Here is a 27,298-nt window from a genome sequence, read left to right on the forward strand (position 1 = left end):
AGAGCAGAGCACTGTTGTGCCAGGAGCTGCACGTGGTTGTGTAGTGAGACACAGTCCCAGCCCTGAAGATCTTATGAGCTAAATAGACCAGGACAACAATCCTCATTTTACCAGGGGGGAACCCTGATCTAAGGACTTCCCTGAGGTCATGCAGGTAATCTGTGTGGAGGAGCTCGGAACTGAACACAGACCCATCCACAGCTAGTGCCTTAACCATGAGGCCGGCCAGCCTTCCTCTGCTAGTCTAGTACATTCAGTGTTAGGGCATCCATTTTAATGATCCGAAATGTGGGGGCAGAAAGGTTCAGTGACCTGTCCAAGGTCAAACTGAGTTGGTGGCACTGGGGCTTGTGCTTACCAGTGTTTGCAATTGCAGCTGACAGCTCCCCAACCACACAGGACAGGATGCCGGAGAGTGGGTGTGAAGCTGCAGCAAGCTACGGGCTCAATTCTGCAAGGCGCTGAGCCCCCCCTGCAAGGCGCTGAGCCTCCTCCGCTCCCAATGCAGTCAGTGCGAGTGGAGCAGCCCTCAGCACTTCACAGCAGGTACTCAAAACTCCCGCAGGATCCGGCTCTTTAATTGCCATGTGCACATCAGATAAGATTGCGACATGTAACAAATTCCTTTCAAAACAACCTTCTGCGATGGCTTGATTGCTTGCGGAGCAAGAGAGCTGGCCCTTTGATATACGTTGCAAACAGCTAATCCCACATTACAGCTCTGCAGACCTTTGTGACGCTGTGATCTGCTTGCAGCTACCACACAGAATCCAAGCGCTCTCTCCCGATTGCTAGCAGTCTCAGAGCCGCAGGATTGCCATGACTCTGTTATCACTTCAACTCAGCCCAAAGCCTTGTTGGTCTGGACACCGCACAAACACATGCCAGGAGTCACTCTCTGCCTGGAAGAGCCTCCAGATAAATTCAGGAGGCTCAGAAAAACGACGTGACGTTTGGAGCGACATGCCCAAGGTCACAGCAGGCGGCTCTGGCAGAGACAAGGAACAAATGCGGATTTCCTGCATTCCAGGCCAATGCATTCACCATGAGACTGACTTTCCTCTCTATGAACAGTGAGGGTTGTTGTTTACTAGTCATGCTGATCCCATTCCCCCAACATGCTAGCACTCACCAGCTTTGGTTGCTCCCTACATAGGTCAAGCTGCAAAAAGATCACGACAAGGATCTAGATGCCTAGCGTCTCTGTTCTGTAACAATTCTCTCCACATTAGTGCAACCAGAGGGCTGTGGGGCAGGGAAGGGCGTAAAAAGGCGATGCTAGTGGATAACTTCTCCAGACCAAGGGGGGGGGGGGACCAACTTTTGTTCCTCCAACTTTTTGGGGGGTCCTAGTGAAAAGTCTGGGGAGTTTTGCCTGATCAAGGACTGCAGGATTTGGCCTTCAGACCAGTGAAGATTTGGGACTAAATTTCCAAGGTCTCTCCAAAGACCTGGCCTCACTGAATTCAGTTATTTAACTTCCAGGGACTCCAATGAGAGCAGCACCGTCTCCCAATTGTACAAGGGTCATGGGGCCCACTCACCACTGGAGCACCTCCTCCTGGTTCTCTAGGGATTAACTGGATCCAACTCTGACACCCACTTCTGGAAGTTCCTTGTGCTAGGGTCTCTCTCTTGCCACAGGACTCATGATGCTCCACTGTAGCTCAGCCCTCCAACCAGGTCATTATAACCCCCCCTTCTGGGTATCAAGTCCCTCCCTATAAAAACGGCAGTCTTCCCTTCGCTGCCCTGATGGTTCCACTCCTGTGGCTAGAAGGGGAACCCGGGTCCACCCTCTATTTCAGGTTCCGGTCCAGGGGCCCATTCTCTAGCAACGGTGGCCTGTGCACTCCCAGACAACGTTGCTCTTCCTGTGGACTGCTTCCTACTTCTCAGCTCTGGCTTCTGGCTTCCCCTGCCCTAGGCTTACCATAGACTCATAGACTTTAAGGTCAGAAGGGACCATTTTGATCATCTAGTCTGACCCCCTGCACAACGCAGACCACAGAATCTCACCCACCTACTGCTAGAATAATCCTCTCACCCATAGCTCAGATATTGAAGTCCTTGAAATGATGGTTCAAAGACCCCAAGATGCAGAGAATCCTACCAGCCCAAACTCCCTTCTCCCAAGGAGTCACCACAGGCTACTTAGCACTGTAGCTCCCCCACACACCTCCCTCCTGCCAGGGAAGGACTGCACACTGCCTCCCTGCAGCCCTTTTTTGCTGCCAAATTCTTGTCTCTATAAACCCAGCCCGGTTCTCCACCAGCTGGACATCAGCAGCAGTTAGGCCTGAGCACACCTTTGCTTTGCTCTGGGCATAGCCTATGGGCTAATGGGTCTAATTTACCCTCTTTAGGCCAGGTGTGGGGTGGCCATCTGGATGGGAGACATGGCCATGGCACTCTGGATGGTTGTCCAAGAGACAAGGAGTAGGGTGGGGATGGGATTTGAGGCAGCTGAAGTAAGCTCAGGGCAAGGGGAAGGGAAGCAGCAGGGCCCTGGAGTGAAGGGAGAGGTGGAGAGGCTAGAGAGGCATCTGGTGCCAAGATACACGTGCACCCAGGATGCCGTTTTCCCTCATCTCTGCCATCCCAGCAAGTCAGAAGGTAGCAGGTTTAAAACTAAGAAAACAAAGTTCTTCTTCATACAGCGTGAAGTCAACCTGTGGAACTCCTTGCCAGAGGAGGCTATGAAGGCTAGGACTATAACAGAGTTTAAAGAGAAACTAGATAATTTCATGGAGGTTAGATCCATAAAAGGCTATTAGCCAGGGGATAGAAATGGTGTCCCTGGCCTCTGTTTGCCAGAGGCTGGAGAAGGATGGCAGGAGACAAATCACTTGATCATTGTCTTCGGTCCACCCCCTCTAGGGCACCTGGTGTTGGCCACTGTCGGTAGACAGGCTACTGGGCTAGATGGACCTTTGGTCTGACCCAGTACGGCCGTTCTTATGTTCTAAGGTTCATTGAAAACGTGACTATAAATGCAAATAGATACTAGATGATGTCATACCCAAGACGATGGCTGTGAATATGATAGCCCCTAAAGGCCCCATTGTTCCAGGTTACCAACACATGGTAAGAGACGTTCCTGGCTCTAAAGAGAGACCATCAAAGGAGACACAAGAAGTATTATTACACACACACACACACACACACACACACACACACACACACACACACACACCCTTTTACATATGGTGAGCTCCGGCAAAGAGAGATTATGCAGTTTGCCCATGGTCACAAAGGGGGAGACTGTGATAAAGCCAGGAACTCATGTTTCCTGAGTCCTATCTAGACCCTTAACTACAAAACGGTCCTTCCTCACTGAGGAAAACAAAAAAGTAAAGTAAGATGCTTTTTTTTTTTGGCTGGTCCTTACTGTTTCTCAACCTTTTATTCTCCACATTGAAATTCAACAGTTTTGCTTGCGGAGTCGTTCTCCCGTGTCTTTGAAGCCATCAGCCATGAACTGTTTGTCCGCAGTAGGAAAAAAATACTGAGTTATTTTCAGGAGCGTTGCAAGGCAAATATGAATACATGGAATAAGACCATTCTACTGACTTCTGATAGAGCAATAGGAAAAAGTATGGAAGTGAATGACAAAAGAACGTTCAAATCACTTTTGTTGTAGGAAAGGGCAATGAACAAACCTACCCACTACGAAGGGTTTTTTTCCAGGAAGTGTGGGCTGTCACAGCTACCTGTCCCTTAACTGTCTTCAGTAGTGTGCTAGCAAGACAGTTTTCATGCTGCTCCTGCTCCCAGCTACTGAAGAGGAGGTCCCATCCGATGGAACACAGAATGAATGAACCTTATAGCCCAACGACCCCTCGACCCATCAGTACCAGCTCACCTAGCACCATGAAAATTGTTATGTGTTTTCTGACTGTATTTATTATAGCACAGACTATTGGGACTGTACTTTTTTGTTTATATCTTCACATGAAGCTGGATAAGGTAAGGTCCAAAATAAGATCCTGTTAAATGAACTGGTGCTAACAATGATTTTCATGTAGCACAAAGAAAACTGATTAGCAAGGGTGGAAAAGGAGGCAGAATAATGCAAATAGTTGTGCTTACACAGAAGCAGCATTTATTACGCAAACATTCTTGTGTATGCCTTTGTTTTCCATTTAATAAAAGATACTTTGTCAAAAAGATTTCCCCTTTAAATTAACAAAATGATAATAGAGTAGCAAAGTGTAGTGTAGAATTAAACCAAGCTGTCTATTCAATCAGATTAAATACAGTGACAGGAGCATGATATATTGTTGGGTTGGTTTGAATAGCTTGACAATTATTCTGTGCTCTTCTCAGGCATTAAGGTGAAATATTTATTTTGTGATAGTGTTTTGGATTCAGCAGTGATACCTAGCATGAGGCAGAGATTTCAGAAGCTTTTTTGATAATATTTGCCTCTGATAATTGTGTAGTAAGTTTCACTTTAGGAGAGTGGCGTTTTGTTTTTTTAATACGCACAATCCAAACTATTATGTTTCATGCTTCCAACAATATTTTTTAAAGAATTCAACATTTCAAAGCTGTTTTCAAGTTTGCTCTTATTCAAACTACGGCCAGACTACCCTATGCTTGCTAATTTGTAGTAAAAAAAAAAAAAAAGATATACAGTAAGTGAACTATCTGTGTTTCATAAATCAAGTGAAATTACCTAGTTCAGTTTAGAATAAAATGTATTGTCCTTAAAAGGTGCACACACAATATTTTTTCATTAAAATTTAAAATATACATGTTTGCATATTTATAATTTAGATGTAAATGAGTTAATACTGATCCCTAATAAGTGTGGATCAGGGCTCTTAATGTTAAACTATAAGAGGCAAAGTAGTTTGAAAGCTAAGAATGGTTTATATTTGCATATGGTGGATCAGTTTGTAAATACTTTACTCACCTTACTGTGCAAGTCATCCCACAGATTGGAGTGGAATGATTTGTGTAGTATGGCACTACTCAAGAGAAACAGGGCATCACAGTCAGTCTCAATGAATGTAATGACTAGTTATTGCAACAGAATGTTTCTTCTCTGAGTTATGCCGTTGACTGATTTGGTCTAAAAGATTAAATGTACATGATAGAAGGAGTCTGAATCTGCCACCTCTACTCACGATGAGAAGGTCCCAAGCTGAGGTAAACGTAAATGGGTGCACTCTGACGGCACCGGCAAGAGCTGGCTGAGTTGCGGCAAAAGCCAGCTGGCAGGGACCCGGGTTGCAATAGGACAGTGCCTGTAAGAAATTTTAAGTTACATTCATCGCTGGTCCTAAGACTCTGAGCTTGCATTTGATCCACTAGCACAGACCATGAAGAAATCTATTTGGTTCACTGGAATGTGGATTGGCGCCAGAGTCTGCGCTTTTCCATCCCAGTATAGCCTTAGTGATTTCAATGGGACTTATTAGCGATTCAAGGTCCTACTCCACAGGAGTAAGGGTGTCAGAATCAAGCTCTTCATCAAGATTTGCACCCAGACATTGGTACCAAGTCTCATCTTCTTCTGCCTTTTGAAAAGGGGGAAAATGTATTTTAAACACAAAAATTCTGAGAGCAAGTTTCAATTGCTGTTATTTATTCTATGCAGAAATCTGATGTGGGGTCCATTCCTGCATCCATTACTTAGACAAAATTCCCATTGAAATTAGTGGGAGTTTTGCTTGAGTATGGACTTCAGGATTGGGCCCTTGAAGGATGGTGTAGATACTTACCAATTCGGGAGATACCATTTCAGAATACGATGGGCTTATTTTCCTTTGCCACTTGTCCTCTAGCAGTCTGTTTACTCTCTCTATTATCTCACGGACAGATGGAACAGGAGTTGAGCTTACACGAAGATTATTTGTTCCTCAGAAGAATGCAAAAATGTCGGAAACCAGAAGGTGCAGATTCATCATTATTGGACTGTAAGGAGATCATAAACAGATTCCAGGATCTGCTAATCAAGGTAAGAGGTAGTTAAATAAATAAAGTTGCTGGTAAAGATTTGCATTGCCACGTATGCACACACACACGCACGCTCATGCATGCATAGAATCATAGAATAATAGGACTGGAAGGGACCTCGAGAGGTCATCGAGTCCAGCCCCCCGCCCTCAAGGCAGGACCAAGCTCCGTCTACACCATCCCTGACAGATGTCTGTCTATCATGCACACATGAACAATTACAAAGCTGTATTTAGAAAGTAATATTTGTACCCTTCCACACATTGGACCAGATTCCAATCCCATTTACATTAGAGTTAAATTCAGAATAACTCCATAGAAGGAAATAGAATTCTAATGGAAGTGTGAACAGAATCTGGCCCTCCAAAGAGATCATTATAGAGGCGGATTGTACAAGCACAAATACATGTTGGTAATTTTATTGACACATTTTGCCCCAGTTGACAATGGAATGTTTGTCTAAGAAAGTTTGAGGGTCATTTGCGTGGAATGAAACTTTTGACAGACGTAGGATAAAATGGAGTGCAACTATTTATCATGTACTGAAGACAAAGGTATAGGAAAGGCTCATTTATATTAGAGTTCAGTTATTGTGTCTGTTTAGTGTATAAGCTCCAGATCATGGCTCTTCCATGTTAAATAGAGTGCATGGCAATGGCGTTGGAACAATTTTTTTTTAGTGGGGATGTTGAGAGCCATCACACAAAACTGTAAATCCTACATAGGATGGAAACCACTTCATGCCAGGGTGTGGTGCCGCAGGTGGGGAATCCTCTTTGGGTTGGGGGCTGCTGGCCTACAGAAAAATCAGTCAGGGGCTGCACACAAGCAAGAAGCAAAAAAAAAAAAAAAAAAATCCCCACACCAGAGCCTAGCGGGATCCAGGCTAGTAGACGTGATGTGCTCCAGCCTCAAGTGGAGATGGTGGAGGAGCTGGAGCGGTGCCATAACAGTCTCCCCAATGCTGGAGCCCTGAGCCTTGAGGGCCGAATCTGGCCCCTGGGCCTTAAGTTCCCCACCACTGCCCTACCCCACTAGTTCCAGCACCCTGGTGCAAAGTATGCCAGTGGCACTTAACACATCATCATTATTACACAGGAGTAACAAAATATCCATAACAATATTTACGATGCACTAACCATGAAAAAATATAGATGACTAAATGCTGGGTGACTAAGCCCTTCACACTACTTGCTCTTTTTTGCAATCAAAAGTGTACACAAGAGATTGTGCTCTCAGTAGAGCACTCAGGACTTTGATACCCTAACTCAGTCTTATTGGCTTAATGGGAGCGACGAAGCTGATGCCCTGCAACTTGATCTCAGATTGTATCCAAGGAAAAAGGTTCTCCTTAAACTCTAAGAGTAGGACAAGAAGTGATGAGCTGAAATTGCAGAGAGGGAGGCTTAGGTTGGACATTAGGAAAAACTTCCTAAGTGTCCGGGTGGTTAAACACTGGAATAAATTGCCTAGGGAGGTTGTTGAATCTCCAAACACTGGAGATATTTAAGACTAGCTTAGACAAATACTTGTCAGAGCTGGTTTTAGCGATACTCAGACCTGCCATGAGTGCAGGGGACTGGACTAAATAAGTTGTCAAGTTCCTTTCCAGTCCTATAATTGTATTGTTTATGGATATTGCTCTGCTATCAGCTTTCATGCAGAACTGTACAGGGTTGTTGGTAAGATCTGACCCTATATGCTAAACAGTACACAGGAGAGCTGACTCTCCACTGTCTTGCACCTTGTGCGGTACTAACATTTTTGGAAGGTGGGCGTAAAATGATGCCACCCATGTGAAATTTGGTCGCATTTTTACACCCACGCTTACAGGTGTTGATGACTACACATGTTGCATTGTGCTTGAGAACTGAGCCCAGACTCTATGCTCCTTTTGGTGACTGGGGCTGAGGTGCAACACATATAACACATGGCAGGAAAAAGGTCTTGAAGAAGCAAAGCAGTAGCTTATTCGAGATGCATGAGAATCGTGCTAGATGCAAAATGCTGACCTGGTGGATTCTTGATGTTGCACAGTCCTTGGTTTGCACGTGGAAGTGCGGTACCATTAATGATAATGAGAATGCCATGCATAGATCTAAAAAAGCACATGGCTCCAGAGTTTTTAGGTCAGCCACATGGACACATAGCATCAAGTATTTTTTTATAACAATGAGCTTATTCATGAGGCACTAACCATTTTGTATAGTCAGAAAGTTTCTTCTGGCATTTCCTAATGAATGGAATAGGTGACAAGAACCAACTCTGAATTAGCGTCAGATTAGTGGAAGGTGCCCTCTAACTGCCTATCCCTTGGAAAAATTAGTTAGCAGTGTTTTTTCTGTTCAGTAGATATACTAAATTGGCATTTCCTATCAGCGCTAAGTGGATTCTGGTGGTTTGCACATCAGGGGACTAAACTAAAACCCATCCAAGTCAAATAGAAAACTTTCTGAAGGATTCCCATCATCCTCTAGTTAACAATGCAAATTATGATTGAAACTGACTAGTCTCGTCAGTACCCCCCAGTAGGCATGGCTTGGAGGAGTCCAGCATTACAGTTGTGTGAGATAGCCTCCTACGAAAGCCTCGCACTTTCTGAATTGCACTGTGCAGTCATTCGAAGTGTTTTCAAATACACCTTTCCCATTGCAGCATTTTAATGCTATAAAACCTAAAATGGGAACTTTGTGGATTTTTTTTTCTATCTCATATATTTTTTCTCTATGATAAATTGTTAATTTCTTTTATTCACACCTTGCCAAACAGTGATAACCAATGTCACTGGGAGAGTGTCTGTTTTGCGGGAACACTGTTTAACGTCGTTAGGTGTGCTCGCTTTGCTTATGTACTAGCGTCAATTCTGCTAATGCAAAGTCAGGGTGGTTAGCCAGAAGAACAAAAACTGGGGGATCTATTCTCCAATCTTTTCCACCTGTGGGAATGTTGTTGTTTAATGAGGCTTGCAGGTAGAGTATGCCGTAGTGTTCTAAACATCTAATGCAACTAGCTCTTCATCCTCCCATCAGATAAAAGGCATAATGTGCAGTTTAATATGCATTGGCATTCAGGGCGGTCAAACTGTTTTGCTCTGTATGGATATTTACAAAAGAGTAAAGATTCAGTTTCTCCGCCCTGGCACTATAATCATAGACTCATAGAACTGGAAAGGACCTCCAGAGGTCATCCAGTCCCCTATACTCATGGCAGGACCAAGCATCATCCAGTATGTAGTATGTTGTTTACCTATGGGTAGCTGTCCTACATTCTAGTTCCCCAAATTGGCTACATTTCCTTTGTACACCCCTGCAATGCTAGGATGAAAAGTTTCATGTAAATCTAAAATATTATGTGTCAAACTCTGTTCTCAGTTGTGCCGGTGACTCTTTACTAGAATATCATTATATGGTCACAGATAACTCCAAGGGGATGATTCTATCACGAGGGTCCTACCAAATTCACGTTCTTGAAAAATGCATCACAGATTGTGAAATCTGGTCTCCTCCCCATGAAGTCTGGTCTTTTGTGTGTTTTTACCCTATACAACATATATTTCACAGGGGAGACAGCGTTACTCAAATTGGGGGTCTTGGCCAAAAAGGTTGCACCATTGCCACCATTACTTCTATGCTGCTTTCAGAGCTGGGCAGCTGGAGAGCAGCGGCTGTTGGCCAGGTGCCCATCTCCAATGTAGTGTCCTGCCAGCAGAAGGCCAGAAGTTAGGGTGGCAATGTCAGCCTGTGCCACACTTACTCATGGGTTGCTGCCTTCAGAGCTGGGCAGATGGAGAGCATCAGCTATTGAGCTAGTGCCCAGCTCTGAAGGTAGCAGCACAGAAGCAAGGGTGGTAATATCATACCTACCATCTTTGCTTCTGAGGAAAGCTCCCGGCCAGCAGCCACTGCTCTTCAGCTGTCCAGCTCTAAAGACAGTGCTGCTGCCAGCTGCAGTGCAGAAGTAAGGTAGGTGTATCACAACCCCTATAATAATCTCTTCATACCACCCTAGAATAACCTTGTGACCCTCCACAACGCTTTCTGGATCAGGATCCCTATAATTACAACACTGTGAAATTTCAGATTTAAATAACTGAAATTATGACAGAAGGTCTCAGAGGGGTAGCCATGTTAGCCTGATGAAGTGGGTTTTACCCATGAAAGCTCATGATCCTATATATATTTTTTTATTAGTTTTGAAGGTGCCACAGAGTATGCATTGTTTTCAAAATCATGACAGTAATGATTTCTAAAATCCTATACCTGTGAAATTGACCAAAACGGACTGCAAATTTGTTAGGGCCCTGGTTATGACACACACATTGTAGGATGAGATGCGCTACGTTTTGAACACTAATTAAATGTGATTTTCGATCTCTGAATCTATGAATAAACTTTTTTAATGTTCTGGTTTTAGGATGCAGAAGTCAGCAAGCCTGGTGCAATCTTTGAAATGCAAAAAGGTACATTTCTTGATATTCTGGGAAAATAAAGTGGAAATGAGGTCTGTCATGAGACAATTTTCTTTGCTGCATTGAAAACACTGTAGATAACATAGGAAGTCTGGCAACAGTCTGCACTGTGCTTGGAGCCTGATCTTGCTCCAGAGCAGTCAATGGCAGCGCTCCCATGCAGCGGGTTTTGTACCTCATGATGTTCCAGAAGGTCTCGAGTCAGTGTCTTAATATTTATGACAATCCTTTAGTTTTACTGTGCCATTCTGGGGAAAAATTTGAAGTTCCCTTTGCTCTGCATTTGGGTCTCTCAGTGCTGTTCCACCATGATAGCATAGGCAGGAGAACGTCTCTAGAAGAAGTAAGATGCCATGAAAGTGCTTGCCAGGAAAACTACTACAAATGCTCATTTGCTAAATCTGCTGGTATATAAGCCAGTAAGGAAGCACTGTTTTACTATTGCCCCAATGCTGCCAAACCTTTAGTTTACACAGGCAGAAAATATTTTCCAAGCTATTTACTATGTATTGTCTGCCCATCATCTCTGCAAGGCCAGCATTTGTAGCAGACAAATTAATGAGATCCTGGTGCTAATTAAAGCCAGTGTGTTAAAGCCGGCCCTTTGGAAGTCAATGAGACTCTACACCTGTGACCAAAGGGAGGATTGAAACACAATGTATTCAAGAGTGTATGTAAATACTTATTGGTGGTTGCGTTTTATAGTCCTGCCTGGTGGGTTTCTGCTAGTGCCTTTCTCAGATCCCTTGGCGGGAAGGGAATGTCTTCTCGGCAGAGGGAGCCCAAGGGATTAGCGCCAGAGTCCGAGCATCCAAGATAGGCAAGCTGAGGTGTGAGCAGCCACGTGGCAAGGCTATGCCTGTATTACTGCATCCTCACCCAAGGGTGTCACAAGGGCTTCTGAGGTGCATCTCACAATGTTTGGTACTGCAATAAATTGAGCCACTCTGTTAAATTGTGGGAAGATGTGTCTGTCCTGGATATATGAGGAATGATGGGAAGGCACTGGAGGACTATTAACCTGGGATGAAAGCACCACGCCTGGACGAGGAGGTTTTTGTGTGTGGATGGGCGGGGACAACATCGGAGTCAGAGCCTGCGCCACCCTCTGTAGCGCTGACATGCCCTGACACACACTGCTTGTGGTGGGCATGAAAAGGCTTATTGAAGTGGTTAATCACTGCAGAACACAGCATCCCACCTCTGGCTTCTGGGTGCGCCTTTATGCTGTGCAACCTACTGGCAATTTATCATCAATTCCGGGTGCTAGAGTCTGGGGGTTGGCTAATTAACATATCGTCTGTCCCCTCATTTGCCTTACATGTGATACTTGTTGCAATGTAAACATCTCCACCTTCCTGTGCTCATGGGAATGCATTACACATGGGAATTGCATTACACATGGGAACTCCTGCATGTTTTGTGCAGTCAGGAGTTTGGCTGAATATTAATTTATGCTTTGGTCTTGAAGGACTTAACAAGGGCACTGGGGTCTGCTTCTATGGGGCTCGCGGCAGGATTGGGGACTTTGACTCTATTGGACAGGCACGTTTTCTGTGAGCAATGGGCCTTTTTAAAATCAGTTCTGATGATTCTGGCTCTGGTGTACTTTAATATGATTACACAGCACGGAGATGCGTCCAGTGTAGTAGCTGTACTGTCTGTGATAACAACTAAGGATAAATACATGAATAAATTGCTGGCTTTGTTTAATTGTAGATGACAGGCACCAACCAATTTCAGCTCACCTGAGGGGGTTCAAGAATGGCACCAAGTCTCTGTCAGGTAAGAAACCCAGCTTTGCCAGACCCTATTCTCAAACTGGGGAGGGTGGGGAAGGAGAGAGGAGTGGTGAAATAATCATAATGGGGTGTCTAATGGAGTCCTGGGTCCAGTACTATTCAGTATTTGCATTAATGCCTTAGATCAGGGGTTCTCGAAGTACGGTCCGCGACCCCCACAGCGGGAAGCCTATGCTGACACTCCAGCCCCATTTCCCTCCCCCCCCATCTTCTTTCATGAGGTTGAAGCTCCAGCGCAGGATTCCTGATGCGAGGTTGGGGGGGGGAGCCCTGCAGGCCAGTTCCAGCCGTGGGGGAAGGAAGTGGTTCTACACACTGCTGCCAGGCTCTCTCCCACCCCACAGCAGAGGAAATGGCAGCACAGGAAATTGCTCCCCTGGAAGTTTCCCCCGCTGCTCCCATTGGCTGGAATAATGGCCAATGGGACCTCGGGGTGCAGTGCCTGGAAGTGGTGGGAGGCCTGGAGCCCGGCAAATGCCCCTCATGCCCAGACCCTTTGCCCCCATCCCCTTCCTGCACCTTCCTCCCTCCCAGACTCTCCCCACATAGCCTGCTCCTTTATTCTATCTCCTGGACAGACCCCACTCTCTCCTGTACCCATTTTGTCATCATAAGTGGTTGGGTGGTGGTCTGCAGAAAGGTCTGCGTTGAGTGAGATGGGCTGTGGACCAAAACGTTTGAGAATCGTTGCCTTAGATAATGGAACGGCTGGTATGCAAATCAAATTTGCCGATGATGGCAAGCTGGCTGAAGTTGCAAGCACTTTGGAGATCAGGATTAGAATTTAAACTAATCTTGACAAATTAGAGAATTGGTCTGAAATCAACAAGGTGAGATTCAATAAAGGCAAATGCAAACTACTTCACTTTGGAAGGACAAATTAAATGCACAACTAGAAAATGGGGAATAATTGACCAGGCAGATGTAGTATCCAAATCCTGAAAAGGATCTTGGGGTTACAGTAGGTCACAACTTGAATATGAGTCAACAATGTGACCCAGTTACAAAAAAGGCTAATTATTCCGGTGCGTATTAACAGGTGTGCTGTGTATAGGATTTGGAAGGTAATTGTCCAGCTTTTATAAACTTGAGTACCATGTCCAATTTTTTGGTGCCATGCTTTAGGAAAGATGTGGATAAACTTAGTCCAGAGGAGAACAACAAAACTGATAAAAGGTTTAGGTAATCCAACCTAGGGGGAAAGATTTAAAAAACCTAAGCAAGGATAGTCTTGAGAAAAGAAGACTGAAGGGACCTGAGAACAGCCTTCAAATATGTTAAAGGCTGTTGTAAAGAGAACTGCGATCAATTGTTTTCCACATCCACTGACTGTAGGATAACAAATAATGGACTTAATCTGCAGCAAGGAAGACTTAGGTTAGATATTAGGAAAACTTCCTAACTACAGAACTAGTTAGGTTCAGGACAGGTTTCCGAGGAATGTTGTGGAATCTCTATCACTGAAGGTTTTTAAGAAGAGGTTGGACAAACACTTGCAGGTTTAGGTTTACTTAGTCAGGCTCAGCATATGGGATTGGACTAGGAGATTTCTTGAGGCCCCCTCAAGCACTCCATTTCTGTGAGTCAGTGACAATATTTGACTCTTTAAACGTGCTTTTTTCTGTAGAGCTCAAAACGCTTTATAAAGTAGGAGAAGAGCATTATTCCCATTTTACAGAGGGGGAAACTGAGGCATGGAGAGTTGATATGACTTGCCTAAGGACATCTAGCTGGCCAAAGGCAGAGCTAGGAATAGCACTCCCATCTCCTGAGTCCCAGCTCTCTGCTCTAACCACTGGACACACATTTTGCTGTGTGGGGTTTTACTCTCCGGGGGTCAAACTATGTAGAGCATTGTTCTTGATTATGATGGTATTGCATGTAGGCTAACTCCTGCTTGCCTTATCCTGAATTCCCATGTGCCAATGCACTGGAGTAAGGTGAGCTGGATTCAGTCCTGTGGGAAGCGAAACTGAAGAGCTATAATAAATTAGAAGACAATAATTCCAGCATACCTTTAACCTCCCAATGAACATTTTCCCTTTTGCTTCAGTACTGGTTGTTTTCTATTTTTTAAATCGTGTTTCCTAAAAATAAATAATGGGTGTTCTTGGAGAAAAGGAAATAATGTCATTGTTTGTGGATGGAATCACCATCCTGCTGAAGCCTGGTTAAAATACATTTGATCTTGTCGGCATGTCATGCATGATGAAGGGGGGCAGAACTGGGTAGAATAAGAGTGCATGTGTGTGTGTGTGTAGTGTACACAGGGTAGAATAGGTGCATGCACTTTTCCTAAGGTTATTTCTGGTGGTCATTTTTACAAGAAAGCCTGCTAAATGAAGAATAGTCTCATCTCAGGGGACTGTGAGTAGAGAGAGTAAGAGCTTTTTAAGGGAAGACTAAGTTCGTGGTATGCAGAATTAATACCCCTTGCTAAACTGTAAGTTCCAAACAAGGCCTATTCCTGCAAACCCTTAGTCATGAGAGCAGTCTGTAATCACACAAAACATCTCACTTTTCCCAGGGCTGTCTACACTTTCCCACCATTGATATCAACAGAGAGAGCCTTCCTTAGATAAGGCATTGATGGCCACTGGCTTTCCAGGGTCTGGCTACACCACAATTAAAACCCCCACAAGTGTGAAGATGTTTGGGCTCAGGCTGGAGTCAGATTTTAGGACCCTGCGGAGTGGGAAAGTCCCAGAATTATTGCAACTAAACAGCCCCTAAGCCCCATGAGCCTGGGCCAGCTGGCACAGGTCAGCCCCACAGTATCTAACTGCAGTGTAGACATACCCTGAGTGCCTATAATGAAAGTGTAAACACACCTGAGTCTTGTTCTGCACCATCTCAGTTACGTTTACCTAGAGCAGTTTTCTGAATCTGTGCCAAAGACATTGTTGTCCTGGGTACGCTCGCACTTATATCCTGTTCAGCACTGGTTTGGCTACGCTAAGAAGAGGTACATTTCCTAGTGTGGCTCTAACTAAGGACACATCCTGCAAGAGCAATGGTGGATGAGTAAGAGTTTGTGAGATCAAGCCTATAATCTGGTAAAAATCTGTAACCCTAAGCACGTTTCAGTTTATTCTGGAGTAACTACCAGTAAACAGTAATTGCTCTTTCCATCTGTGACTCTACAGCTCACGTAGCCATTATTCCATTTGCTCAACCCAGAGCTGTGGGGAAAACTTAGTAACAGGGAAAAAAATCATAGAAGACGCTACTACATTAAAAAACTCCCTGGGATCCTACTGATCTTCTAATGTAAAGTAGCCCAAAAATGTACTAGTTTGGTTGGGACTCTTGCTTAGACTCAGCCATCAGGGAACAAGTGAACTAGACAGTAACTTGCACATGTATAGATCTCATTGCTGGATTATTCCTTCACTAACAGAACTTCCTATCAAAGGACAAGATACCCATTCTGCACCCACTGCAGTGAATGGTCTTTCTGTTTATGAGGGGTGGGGTTCTGTGTGCGGTGGTTAGAAACAGCGATACTGGATATTATTTTCATAGTCACGTCCAAAGCTGGAGTTCATTCTCTTCTCTTTCCTGGATTATAGTAGGTCACTCAACACATAGCTTGCTCTGGAACAATCATAGGGTCTGATCCTTCAGTAGGATTGATTTTGTATCCTAAATTAAGATCAGCCTGTGGTGGTTTAAATTTTATTCTGTGCGTTAATGCCACTCTCAGGACTCCATCAGGCCTAGCAAACTTCCGAAACCCTTAGGCCATATCTATGCTACATGGGAGATCGACACTGCCATGGTCAGTCTTCCAAGATTTGATTTAGAGGGTCTAGTGAAGACCCGCTAATTCAAACTGATAGGGTGACCTTACTGGCACCGGTACTCTTGCTCCTCCTGCTGTGTGGACAGTGATTTCAGATACACTCCTTCCAACTGTGTAATTAACATAGCTGGAGTTACGTATCTTAAGTCGACCTTCCCCGTTAATGTAGATGTTGCGTACTCCCCTTTAGAGAGCGACTGTGTACTTCCTTATCTGATTATCACGCTTAAGACTTTTTTTAAAAATGCCTGGTTGGAAATGCATATTTGCTCAGTGAACTTCAATAGGATTTGATTCTGCCCTGAAGAGCTCAAGGGGAACTTTGTAATTGACTTCAATGTGCACAGGACCAGGCCCTCAGAGAAAAAAGCTCTCCATTGGGATGTCTAAACAGCAACTAAACCAACTTTGCCTCGCAGGACTCATGCTGTTTTGAGGCTGCTTAGACTTCCAGGCCCAGGCTGGAGTCTGAGCTCTAGGGCCCACCCAGCTCACAGGGTCCCACAGCCCAGCTTCCAGCCTGCGTCCAGAATCTTCACAACAGTGGAGCAGCCTGGCGCGGTTCAGCCACGACTGTCTGTTTGCTGGTCGACATGTCCTAACGGGTTTGGCTGGCACTTAGGCGGGAGGCTGAAGGAGCAGGGTGGGCTTCAGAGCCGAAGTTGCAACATCTCCACAGCTGTTTTTAGTGCTCTAGAGCAAGGCAAAGTCTGTAGCTGGGGGGCCTGAGAGACACTGCAGCCGGCTGCGCAGATGGACTCTAATTGCTTATCATACATCATGTTCTACAGGAGAGAGGCTTTTTTGTTTCTGGAGATTAAAACAAAGTATCCGAATGGGTTTCATTTCTTTGCTGTGCCCTCCCAAAAGGGGCCAAACACATTTTCAAGAATGTCTTTATAACAGGGGTGTGGAAACTAAGGCTAAGGGGCTGGATGTGGCTCCCAGCTTGCCCAGATCCAGTTCCCGAGACTTGGAGTTCATCCCCCAGCATTGGGAGCCCATGCTGGTGCTTCAGCACCCCGGCCAAACCCCCACAGGGCTGGAACCCACAAAATACACTAGCCTAGGCACCCCCAGACTCTGGTGTGGGGATTTTTAAAAATTATTTATTTGTTTGTTTGTTTGTTTTTGTTTTGCTTCTCATTCTGATTTTTCTGTGGGTCAGTTGCCCCGGAACCCAAAAGGGTTCCCCACCCCTGCTTTAAAAGGCGAAATCATGTAGAAGCATGCCAAGTAGATAGAGGAGGTAACAGTCTGATCCCAGTTGTGCTACTGAAATTGAATGGTGTTACTCTTTAAGACACATGCACACATCCATGCCCCTTTACATACACACATGCTCTCTCTCTTTCAAACACATACACCTATATATACTCCTAAGAAAAACATCATTGCAGGGCTTGCTAAATAAAATCCCTCGAATCCACAGCAGTGCTCAATATTGGTCTATGAGTCAGCCAAACAAAGGTTGCACCTGCATTCTTTTACACAGCTGTTTTTTACTCTAATGGGCATTTTACCTGCATAAGGATGTACTCCCAAAGTGTCCTGGGCAGAACACCTCCACGTCCCCGCCCCCACTAGCTATAACAGCTGGCACACACCCACTGACCCAGACAAGCGTGCAGCACAGACCATGATGCAGATGCTGTTGGTGGAGATTTGTATTTTGCCACAAGACCATTTATGGTGTGTTGGTTGATAGGCTCCGAGGCACCCACGGCAACCGGAGAATTAAACCTCTAGCAAGTTTATTTTTATACTTCCTCGCCTGATCCTCGCCCTCTTCAGTAGCTGGAAGAGGGTGATGGAAGGAGGAACCTAAATAGAGTACACGGGTCAAAAACAAATGTCAGCACCTGTTACCTTTGTGGTGGAGTCAGTGTAATGCTGAGAGACAGAACCCAACCTGGGACCTCTGGAGCTTAGTGCATGAGCCTCTACGGCTTGAGCTAAAAGCCACGTGGCACTCAGTTCGGGCTGTAGAGCAGACTCATTCGCTCTCCCTTTGTAAGTGATTTCAGTGCTTCTGCATGGGACAGCGACCCACACCCAGCAGATGTGTGTTACATCAGCTCCTCTCAAAGGCAATGTCTGAGCACTGGGAGGTTGCACTGACTTCAGTGGAGCTATGCCCATTTACACCAGCTGAGAGTCTGGCTCTTTGTCTTTATTTGCAGCAAAACATACTCTAACCATGACTGTCAAGTATCAGAGGGGTAGCCGTGTTAGTTGAATCTGCAAAAACGGCGAGGAGTCCTGTGGCACCACAGGGTATGTCTACACTACCCCGCTAGTTCGAACTAGCAGGGTAATGTAGGCATACCGCACTTGCAAATGAAGCCCGGGATTTGAATTTCCTGGGCTTCATTTGCATAAGCGGGGAGCCGCCATTTTTAAATCCCCGCTGGTTCGAACCCCGTGCAGCGCGGCTACACGGGGCTCGAACTAGGTAGTTCGGACTAGGATTCCTACTCCGAACTACTGGTACACCTCGTGGAACGGGGTTCGAACCAACGGGGATTTAAAAATGGCGGCTCCCCGCTTATGCAAATGAAGCCCGGGAAATTCAAATCCCGGGCTTCATTTGCAAGTGCGGTATGCATACATTACCCTCCTAGTTTGAACTAGGAGGGTAGTGTAGACATACCCTTATAGACTAACTGAAGTGTAGGAGCATAAGCTTTCGTGGGCAAAGACCCACTTCGTCAGATGCATGCTCCTTCACTTCAGTTAGTCTATAAGGTGCCACAGGACTCCTCGCCGTTCTAACCATGACTGTTTCTTGCTGCGTGAAGAAAGCCAAACGCTAAGCCACATACCAGGTCAATTAGAGGGGACAGTGTAGCTTAAAAACCAAAAAAAACCCAACTTCCTTCCTAGGTATAAATAACACAGCCGAGCCAAAGTGTGGCCATCTAGGGCTGGGATCCCATCAGAGAGCAGAAGGGAGGGATAGAGTATCCCCCGAGAGCACACAGCCCAGCTCCGATCATTCCCTTCAGCATTGGTCCACTTCACGATGTGAAATGGGTGTCTAGTAGTGTAGGTGTAACCCACACACCTAGGGTGTGTCTAGACTACATGCCTCCTTCGACGGAGGCATGTAGATTAGCCAGATCGGAAGAGGGAAATGAAGCCGCGATTAAAATAATCGCGGCTTCATTTAAATTTAAATGGCTGCCCCGATCTGCCGATCAGCTGTTTGTCGGCAGATCGGGGGAGTCTGGACGCGATGCGCCGACAAAGAAGCCTTTCTTCATCGGCACAGGTAAACCTGGTTTCACGAGGCTTACCTGTGCCGATGAAGAAAGGCTTCTTTGTCGGCGCATCGCGTCCAGACTCCCCCGATCTGCCGACAAACAGCTGATCGGCAGATCGGGGCAGCCATTTAAATTTAAATGAAGCCGCGATTATTTTAATCGCGGCTTCATTTCCCTCTTCCGATCTGGCTAATCTACATGCCTCCGTCGAAGGAGGCATGTAGTCTAGACACACCCCTAGTGTGGTTACTATACAGTGGCACCTAGACCACAGCAACAGTTAAGACTAAGAGACCTCTACAGCACAGGCTGGGAGCCAGCTGGCTTTTAGCTCAGAAGGTAGAGGCTCCTATACTCTGCGTCAGAGGTCCCAGGTTCAAATCCACCTGGTGGTGGTTACGTATGCACAGGAAGGCACAGCTTTCCCAAAATTGCCTACATGCCCTGGCCACCAGGGAGGGCTGGGGCCAGAACTAGGGCTGCAGCACCCAGCCATCCAGGGGGCTAGGAAGGCTGGGACTGGGGTGGGTGGGGCTTGTCTCCAAGGGAGGGCCTGGGCAGAAGGGGCAGGGCTGGAGCTTGCCTTCCCCAACTGGGCCTTCATCCGTAGCCCATACAACTACTTGCCATGAAGAACCAAGCCCCTTTCTCCCAGGGCAGGAAGAGGGAGCACAGAAAGAGGGAGGCTATGCTGTGGGCAGCACTTAGCCCAGAGGAGGAGTGTGTGGGCAGGACAGGAAGGAAGGCAGCCATTTCTCCCCTGCACTCTAGACGAAGATTGGGAAGTTGTACCAGGGAGCATGTAGATGCGCTTAGGCTACGTCTACACTGACAGCTTCTTATGCAAAAACTCTTCCAGAAGAGAGCGTCTACACTGGCATGTGCTTTTGCGCAAGAGTATCCATGCCAGTGTAGATGCTCTCTTGCACAAGAAAGCTCTGATGGCCATTTTAACCATAGGGCTTTCTTGCGCAAGAAATTCCTGTTGCCTGTCTACACGGGCCTCTTGCGCAAGAACAGTTGCGCAAGAGGGCTTATTCCTGAGTGGGAGCATCATATTTCTTGCGCAAGAAGCCCTGATTTTATACAGTAGAACGTCAGTTTACTTACACAAGACCACATGGCCAGTGTAGACAGGCAGCAAGTTTTTGCGAAAGAGCGGCTACTTTGGCACAAGATCGCGCCAGGGTAGACACAGCCTTAGTGAGAGACAGTTCCTACCACTATGCGCTTATACAGTCTATACACACCAGAGAGACGAGGTGGGACTAATCTCATTCATACCAACCTTTCACATGGTATTTTGTTCTGGGAATGTGATTTCTGACTCATTCCACTCAACAGTGATGTTTTTTCCCCTCCACAGTGCTGCACTGGGAGAAAACGGGCTATGCCCCTATGAGTAACCTGATATCCTACAAAGGAGGGAAATTGAAGGTGAAAGAAGCAGGACTCTACTACATCTACGCCCAGGTCAGCTTCTGCAGCAAACCAGCACCTGGGGCACCATTTACCGTGTTTATTTATTTGAACCTCCCATCGGAATTCGATCGGCTCTTATTAAAGGGACAGGATACACACAGCGCATCCGGTGTTTACTGTGCCCTCCAATCCACTCACTTGGGAGGAGTGTTTGAGCTCCGGCAAGGCGACATGGTGTTTGTTAACGTGACAGATTCGACTCAAGTGAACTATGATAATGGAAACACATACTTTGGTATGTTTAAACTCTATTGAGAAGTGACCTGCCATGAAGGACGGAGCTGCAGGAGGTCCAATCCCAACTTTGTTAAACTAAGTGACTTCTCCTGGTTTTCAATATTTATGTCCCTCTGCATCTTTTGTTTTCTTGTATCTAGTTTTGTATATTTTATTATTTATTAAAGAGGGCAGAACCTACCCTAAGAACAGAAACAGAACGTTTGGAGCTGTTCCTGGGTGCACTTTGTTCTCTCCTTTTCACTGTGGAATGTCTGTACACATCTGTATCATATGTATTTAAGCCTTCCATGCCCTGTGCCATCACTTCCAAAAGGGTGGATTGTGCTCATTTAGTAGAACATAATATGAGTGTTTCTTTCCAAACAACATGAGGGACTCCAGCCAGATAGATAATGCATACCTCTTTTTCAATCTGCTTATAAAATAGCAATGGAAAACATTTTTAAAGGTTCAGAAATGTCTTCTCTAGGAAAAAAAGCCATCAGCAAATTTCTGCCGTTAACCAGTAACTGCCAATGATACATGCTTGCCATTTAAATTGTACATTTCACCTGACACTTCCCTTCTTTTCATCTCTGTGCAAGTACAATATGCAATCAGCAGAGTCTTGGATCGTTTATGATTGTGTGATATTTACTGAGGCTTGTTCACACTGGGTGAAATTCACTCTGGAGCAGCAGGGCTTGTGTGCCCCTCGTGTGCTCAGAACCAGGCTTCAGTGAGCTACATATAACCCAGTGTCCCAGGATGAATTTCATTCACAAGCCTAGACTGTCCTGTATAGAATTGTGAATGGAGGGGACATTTTGCTCATGGAACAACCCACAGACATGTGGAAGGGGGCCTCGGGCACCTACCTACATTGCTACCCCTTCTCTCCTCACCCTGGACACACCTCCTCCATGGATCCTTCTTCCACACTGGGAAGGCAGAAGGCTGGGCTGGGCAAGATCCCCTGTCTAGTCCTATTTGATCAGCTCCAAGCTATATTATCTATTGGGCAGGGACTTCCACGGACTCTTGGGGCTACCACAGCCGGAGTATGTCGTGGTAGAGCAGCTCCACTAGCATCACTGGGGTAGAGCAGGGGCAGAGGGACTGGATCTCTATGGATAAGCCCCAGAGATCTTTCCATGTGGGAACAAAGAGTAATATGGGGATGCCCTTGCTGAGATTTCCTACCCCTCCCCCACCCCTCGACCTTTCCATGGACTGTGGGAGAGGGTGATCTGGGATATAATAAAGTCATCAATTTACCTAGCGCCTTGCACCCAAAGATCCCAAATAGCAAGAGACTTTTCAGCAGGCCTGATCCTGGAACTCTGACTCACTCAAGTAGAGTCCGCTTGTGGGAGAAACCCTGTTGAAGTACATAAGATTGCTGGTGTAAGGGTTGCAGGATGGGGACAGAGGATTTCTGCCTGAGTAAAGACTGTCAGATTGGCCCATAAAATATTCCACGGTCACTTGCCCCATCGTCAACAGGCAGCCATGTCTGGGAGGGAAAGCAGTGGTCTTTACTCACAGAACATACTAATACCACTGACTGTAGATTTCAGATCTGATGCTGCGCCCCCTGATGTCACTGAGAGACATGCTCAGAATCCGTCAGTCTCATTTAACAATATTTTAATATGTAAGTGTTGTTGGCATAACTTTATGAGAGTCAGGAAAAGGGATTTGTTTGATGCATCATGTAAAAATTATTTATTTAATTAAAGCTGTCTTATATTCCTGGACAAAGGGAAGGAACAACTCAACAGTGCATTGAAAAACAGACAGTATGAAAGGAATAAACACAATTGTTGTGATATTTGTGTGGTGATGTTGGTTCCCCGCTACTGAATGTCGAGTCTGAAGTGCTAAACAGGAAGCGCTGTGTTGCTTATACATCACGGTGCTGAGCTAATTTGCGGTCTCGCTACAACAATTGATATGGAGATCTGCACTCTGTAGTCTTACAAATGAGGTACCTGCTATAAATTAACAAATAAAATTTCATTTTATACACTTTTTAAAGCAGTTGCATTTTTTAAAAATATATATAATTCCAGTATCTGATTTGGGATCTAGTGTAGAGTTTTATACTGTTGCCAAACACTCTAGAATCTGAATGCTTACACTGCGGGTTACTATATATGTTTTCCTAACTGAAGCCATGACACTCAATGTTATATGTACTCTTGCAGTTTGACAGGGATTAGGACTTTTCTCTGTTGCCATACACAATATGCCAGTGCTTGCTTTATCCATGTATTTCCTGTGTATCTGTATGAGTTTCCTCCTAGCTTTTTTCCCCCACATAACTTTCTCCTCCTGCAAAAAGTACTCTTCATCAGATACAAGTGGAAAAGTGAAATTATCTCAGCCAATCACAGTGCAATTACAGACAGAGCTACAGTTCCCAACCCCATTTAAGAATATTCTTCACACTGATTGTTTTAGGGACTCTTAATTGAATACTGACTGTGTGTAATAATGACATAGCATGCAAATATATGTACCCTCATTGGCTGCCAGCCACTATTAGCCCGTTGGAGAACAAAACTGAGGACTATTGGATAGTTACTTTTCACAGATTGTCTTGTGATTGCAACTCCCAGTTCTGCAATGGCTCCTGCGCTGGGGAGGAACAGGGAGTTGCAGCATATAACAGACCCATCTGTTGCATTCAACAACCAATAGTAAAATAAAAACCAAGATGGGATATTTAGCACAATGGAAACTTATGGAGTTTTCAAAATCATTTCACATTGTCATAGAAATCAAACTCCCAGTCTAAAAGATTAAATGAGAATGGGCAGCAGATAACTCAGAGCAGAAGATCAGCTGCAGCTGGGAACCAGGGAACTGACCTAGGGTTCTGTCCCTGAAGCAGGGGCTTTAAACAGGTCTCTGCAGCAGTCAGCTATGAGTTACTGGCTTCTCACCTGGGAAAGTTGACAGAGGAAAGCACTACGATCAAGGATCGCCAAGGCCTTGGCCCAAGACATCTAAAAGAGCCCACAGCCCTGCGATGAAGACAGTGGTCAACACTTCCAGAGAGTCCGCGAAAGGACTCGCTGCAGTAAGGGTAAAGCTCCTTTGTGTGAGGGACAGCTTTCCCGGGGGCTGCTCAGAGATTGTGGAACAGTCCCCCCACAAAAGCTACTAGCCTGGCCCGCCCCCAGCTCTGGTGTGTGAGGGACTGTGGCGGAGTGTCTTTCTGCTTCTCAGTTGGGGACCATGTCAGTGAGGTGGTTTGTTTGTTTGTTTGTGTGTGGGGGTGTGGGTGTTTGTTTCTCACTTTTGTGTGGCCCCGACTGATTTTTCTGTGGGACAGAAGTGTGTGTGTGTGAGTGTGTGTGTGAGAGAGAGAGAGAGAGAGTTGTCTGCTCTCCCAAATACATTGGGAACGGTGATTCTGGTCCCTGCTGCAGAAGCTCTTTCCCTCACATCTGCCCATCCTCTGCCTAGCAGTTAATTCTGCCCCCTCCAGTCTCACCCCATCAGTTCAGCACCCCCCATCCCTCATCAGTTCATGCCCCCTCAGCCCTCAAACCTTCACTTCAGCCCTTTACTCCTCCTACCTGCATCAGCTCCCCTCAGAGCCCAGCACCTCAGTTCAGCCTCATTTATTCAGTCCTCCCTCCCCACTTCTCCCTCAGGTCAGCCCCCCTCAATCCCCATCTGTTCATCCCCCACTCAGGTCAGCCCTGCCCGTAACCTCCTCAATTCAGACTCCTCAGCCCTGTCTGTTCGGGCCCCTCCTCAGCTCAGCCCTCCAGCCACACCCTTAGTTCAGACACCTCAGTCCAGACCCCTTACTCTGCTTTAGTTCAGCCCCATTAGTCTCCCCTCAGTTTGGTCTCCCCATTTGTTTAGTTGTCACCCCCAAATCCAGCCCCCCACTCCTGGGTTCATCACACTCCTCTCCCAGACCAAGGGACTGCAGTGGGTCACCTCCCGCATCCAGCTTGTGGGCAGGGGGTGGTGCCGGGAGCTGTTCACACCCCACTTCCCAGGTGATGCTGCTGGGGGGCAGAGGCACCATCCAGCTCCACTACCCACAGGAGGGGGTGGGGCTCTTTGCTCACCTCTTCCAACCGGGAGAGGCTGAAGTTGCTGAGGAGAGAGCTCTGATTGGTTAGTCTGTCCCAACACGTGGGCAAGCAGGTCGAGTATCCAATCAGAGGGCCCAGGGAGTGGCGTGTGTCACTTCATGGCCAGAATGGCTCCTGTCCAGGCCAAGGTCCTGGGGCTGAGGAGATGACAATGTGACGCAGTGTACGCTGACACCATCCTGGCAGCCCTCCGGCGGCAATCCCATAGTGCACCATTCCCTTCAGCTGCAAAGCTCCCCTCAGTCACCCCGCCAGGGACAGCAGGATGAGGATGGGTTTGGGAAGGAGGTGGAGGACTCTGGGATACTTTCCCACAATGCATCATGACAGTAGTGACAGCTGTACGATGAGGACAGATGGGACTTTCCCACGTCACCCAGGAAAGTCCCTCAATGTGGAGTTGGAAGATTCTTGTCCCAGGACCTATTTGCCATGTTGCTTGGCCTTGAAGTGGGTCATTATGCTGGCTTGAGTTGTTGCTTTGAAAACCTGGAGGTCATTAATCAATGTTAGATTGCCAGGTGGATGGTATTAGTAGGGAATTCACTTAAGACCTGACTGACTGTATGTCACAAAATACACAATGGGTCCACTCAGGTGACATGCCCCCATGGTCATTAATTCATTATAAAGAAATGCAAATATGCTGCCCTGAGAGGTGACCCCTTTTGATCTGACAAAAATGTATTTTGTGTTTTCTTTGTTGCATGAAAAACAACAACAAAAAGCAATTTTCAGCCAAATTGTTGTAAATCCAGCTATAATGTTTTCACAGAAATGCTATGATAGTTACAAATGAAGTAGTCTGTTGGAACTTTGGTATATTCAATGAATTAAGAACAGCAATGGCCATATTTATCAGTGTGTAATTGTATTACAGATACAGCAACATTTGCTATAATTAGTTTTGTGTCTAGCAAGGTCATTACATGACAAAAATAATAAGACACTCTTTGGGCACAGCTGGCTCACAGATAATTAAGTTCTTTAATTACATGCAAACTTAAGATGCTTATCTTAATGCATAATACTGTGGTCAGTGGTTTCCGATAACATGTGGACACCACTTGAGTGCCTGCAAATTATTTATAGGAAGTCTACCTTATTCCTATATACCATAATTGAGTGCAAGGGACTGGATTATAAGACCTCTTGAGGTCCCTTCTAGCTCTACAATTCTATGAATTTATTGAACCAGATAATATCTTTAGTGTACAGCAGCAATGTGGCTTCTTACATTTTGATGGAATTTAAATAATTCAGTGGCTAGAATGTCTCCATTTTTAATTTATATAGCTCCACATTTTGCTTTGACTTTCTCCTCTAGATTAAAAGGCTCTTTAGTATCCAGTGCTTTGTCCACATGAAGGTTACTTGACAACATATTCAAGTTACATCTCAGTCTTCTTTTTGATAAGCTTAACAGATTGAGCTCTTTAACTGCTTCACTGTAAGATGGTTTCTCCAGCCCTTGAATCATTTTTGCAGCTCTTTATTGTAGCCTCTCCAATTTTTCAACATCCTTGCTAAAATGTGGACACTAGAAATGGATGCAATAATCTAGTATTGACCTCACTAATGCCATAAACAGAAGGTAAACCCGTCTCACTACTCCTACGCTACATCCAAGGATCACGTTAGTCCTTTTTGCCACATCATTGCACTGGGGAGTTCATATCAATTGCTTGTCCACTTCAGTGATGACTTTGATAACAGAGTGGAGAGTATGCTTATAACATGTGTGGATGACACGACACTGGGAGTGGCTACAAGCACTTTAGACCACAGAATTAACATTCAAAATGACTTTGACAAATGGGATAACTGATCTGAAATCAACGAGCAGTCCTGAGGCACCTCTGGCTATGTCTACACTGCACAGATATTCTGGAATAAGCTATTTCTGGAATAGTTATTCCGAAATAGCTTATTTCAAAATAGCACATCTACATTGCAGGGAAGCCTCAAAATTAGTCTGAGGCAGGCTTCCCTAATGTAGACGTGCTATCTCAATTTAGAGCCCTAGGAGGAATAACTTAGAATGGCCCTGGTGAGGGGCTATTTCAAAATAGCAGAAGTGGAGCATGTACACACACCTTATTTCGAAATAGCTATTTTGGAATTGGCGTTATTCCTCGTAAAATGAGGTTGACAGAAGTTGGAAT

The 27,298-nt window shown here is 45.6% G+C and overlaps 1 protein-coding gene across 1 annotated transcript; it reads left to right on the plus strand.

Annotated features, from left to right (window-relative positions):
* Window positions 1–3,734: 3,734 nt before the first annotated feature.
* Window positions 3,735–24,014, plus strand: CD40LG (CD40 ligand). The gene is made up of 5 exons (XM_006115469.4): window positions 3,735–3,969; window positions 5,831–5,968; window positions 10,381–10,426; window positions 12,155–12,220; window positions 20,675–24,014. Exons 1-5 carry the CDS (start codon window positions 3,802–3,804, stop codon window positions 21,043–21,045), a joined length of 789 nt encoding a protein of 262 aa, XP_006115531.2. The 5' UTR covers window positions 3,735–3,801; the 3' UTR covers window positions 21,046–24,014.
* The last annotated feature ends 3,284 nt before the right edge of the window (window positions 24,015–27,298 follow it).

The sequence above is a fragment of the Pelodiscus sinensis genome, chromosome 13, assembly GCF_049634645.1.
Source record: "Pelodiscus sinensis isolate JC-2024 chromosome 13, ASM4963464v1, whole genome shotgun sequence".
In the NCBI taxonomy this organism is placed as follows: Eukaryota; Metazoa; Chordata; order Testudines; family Trionychidae; genus Pelodiscus; species Pelodiscus sinensis.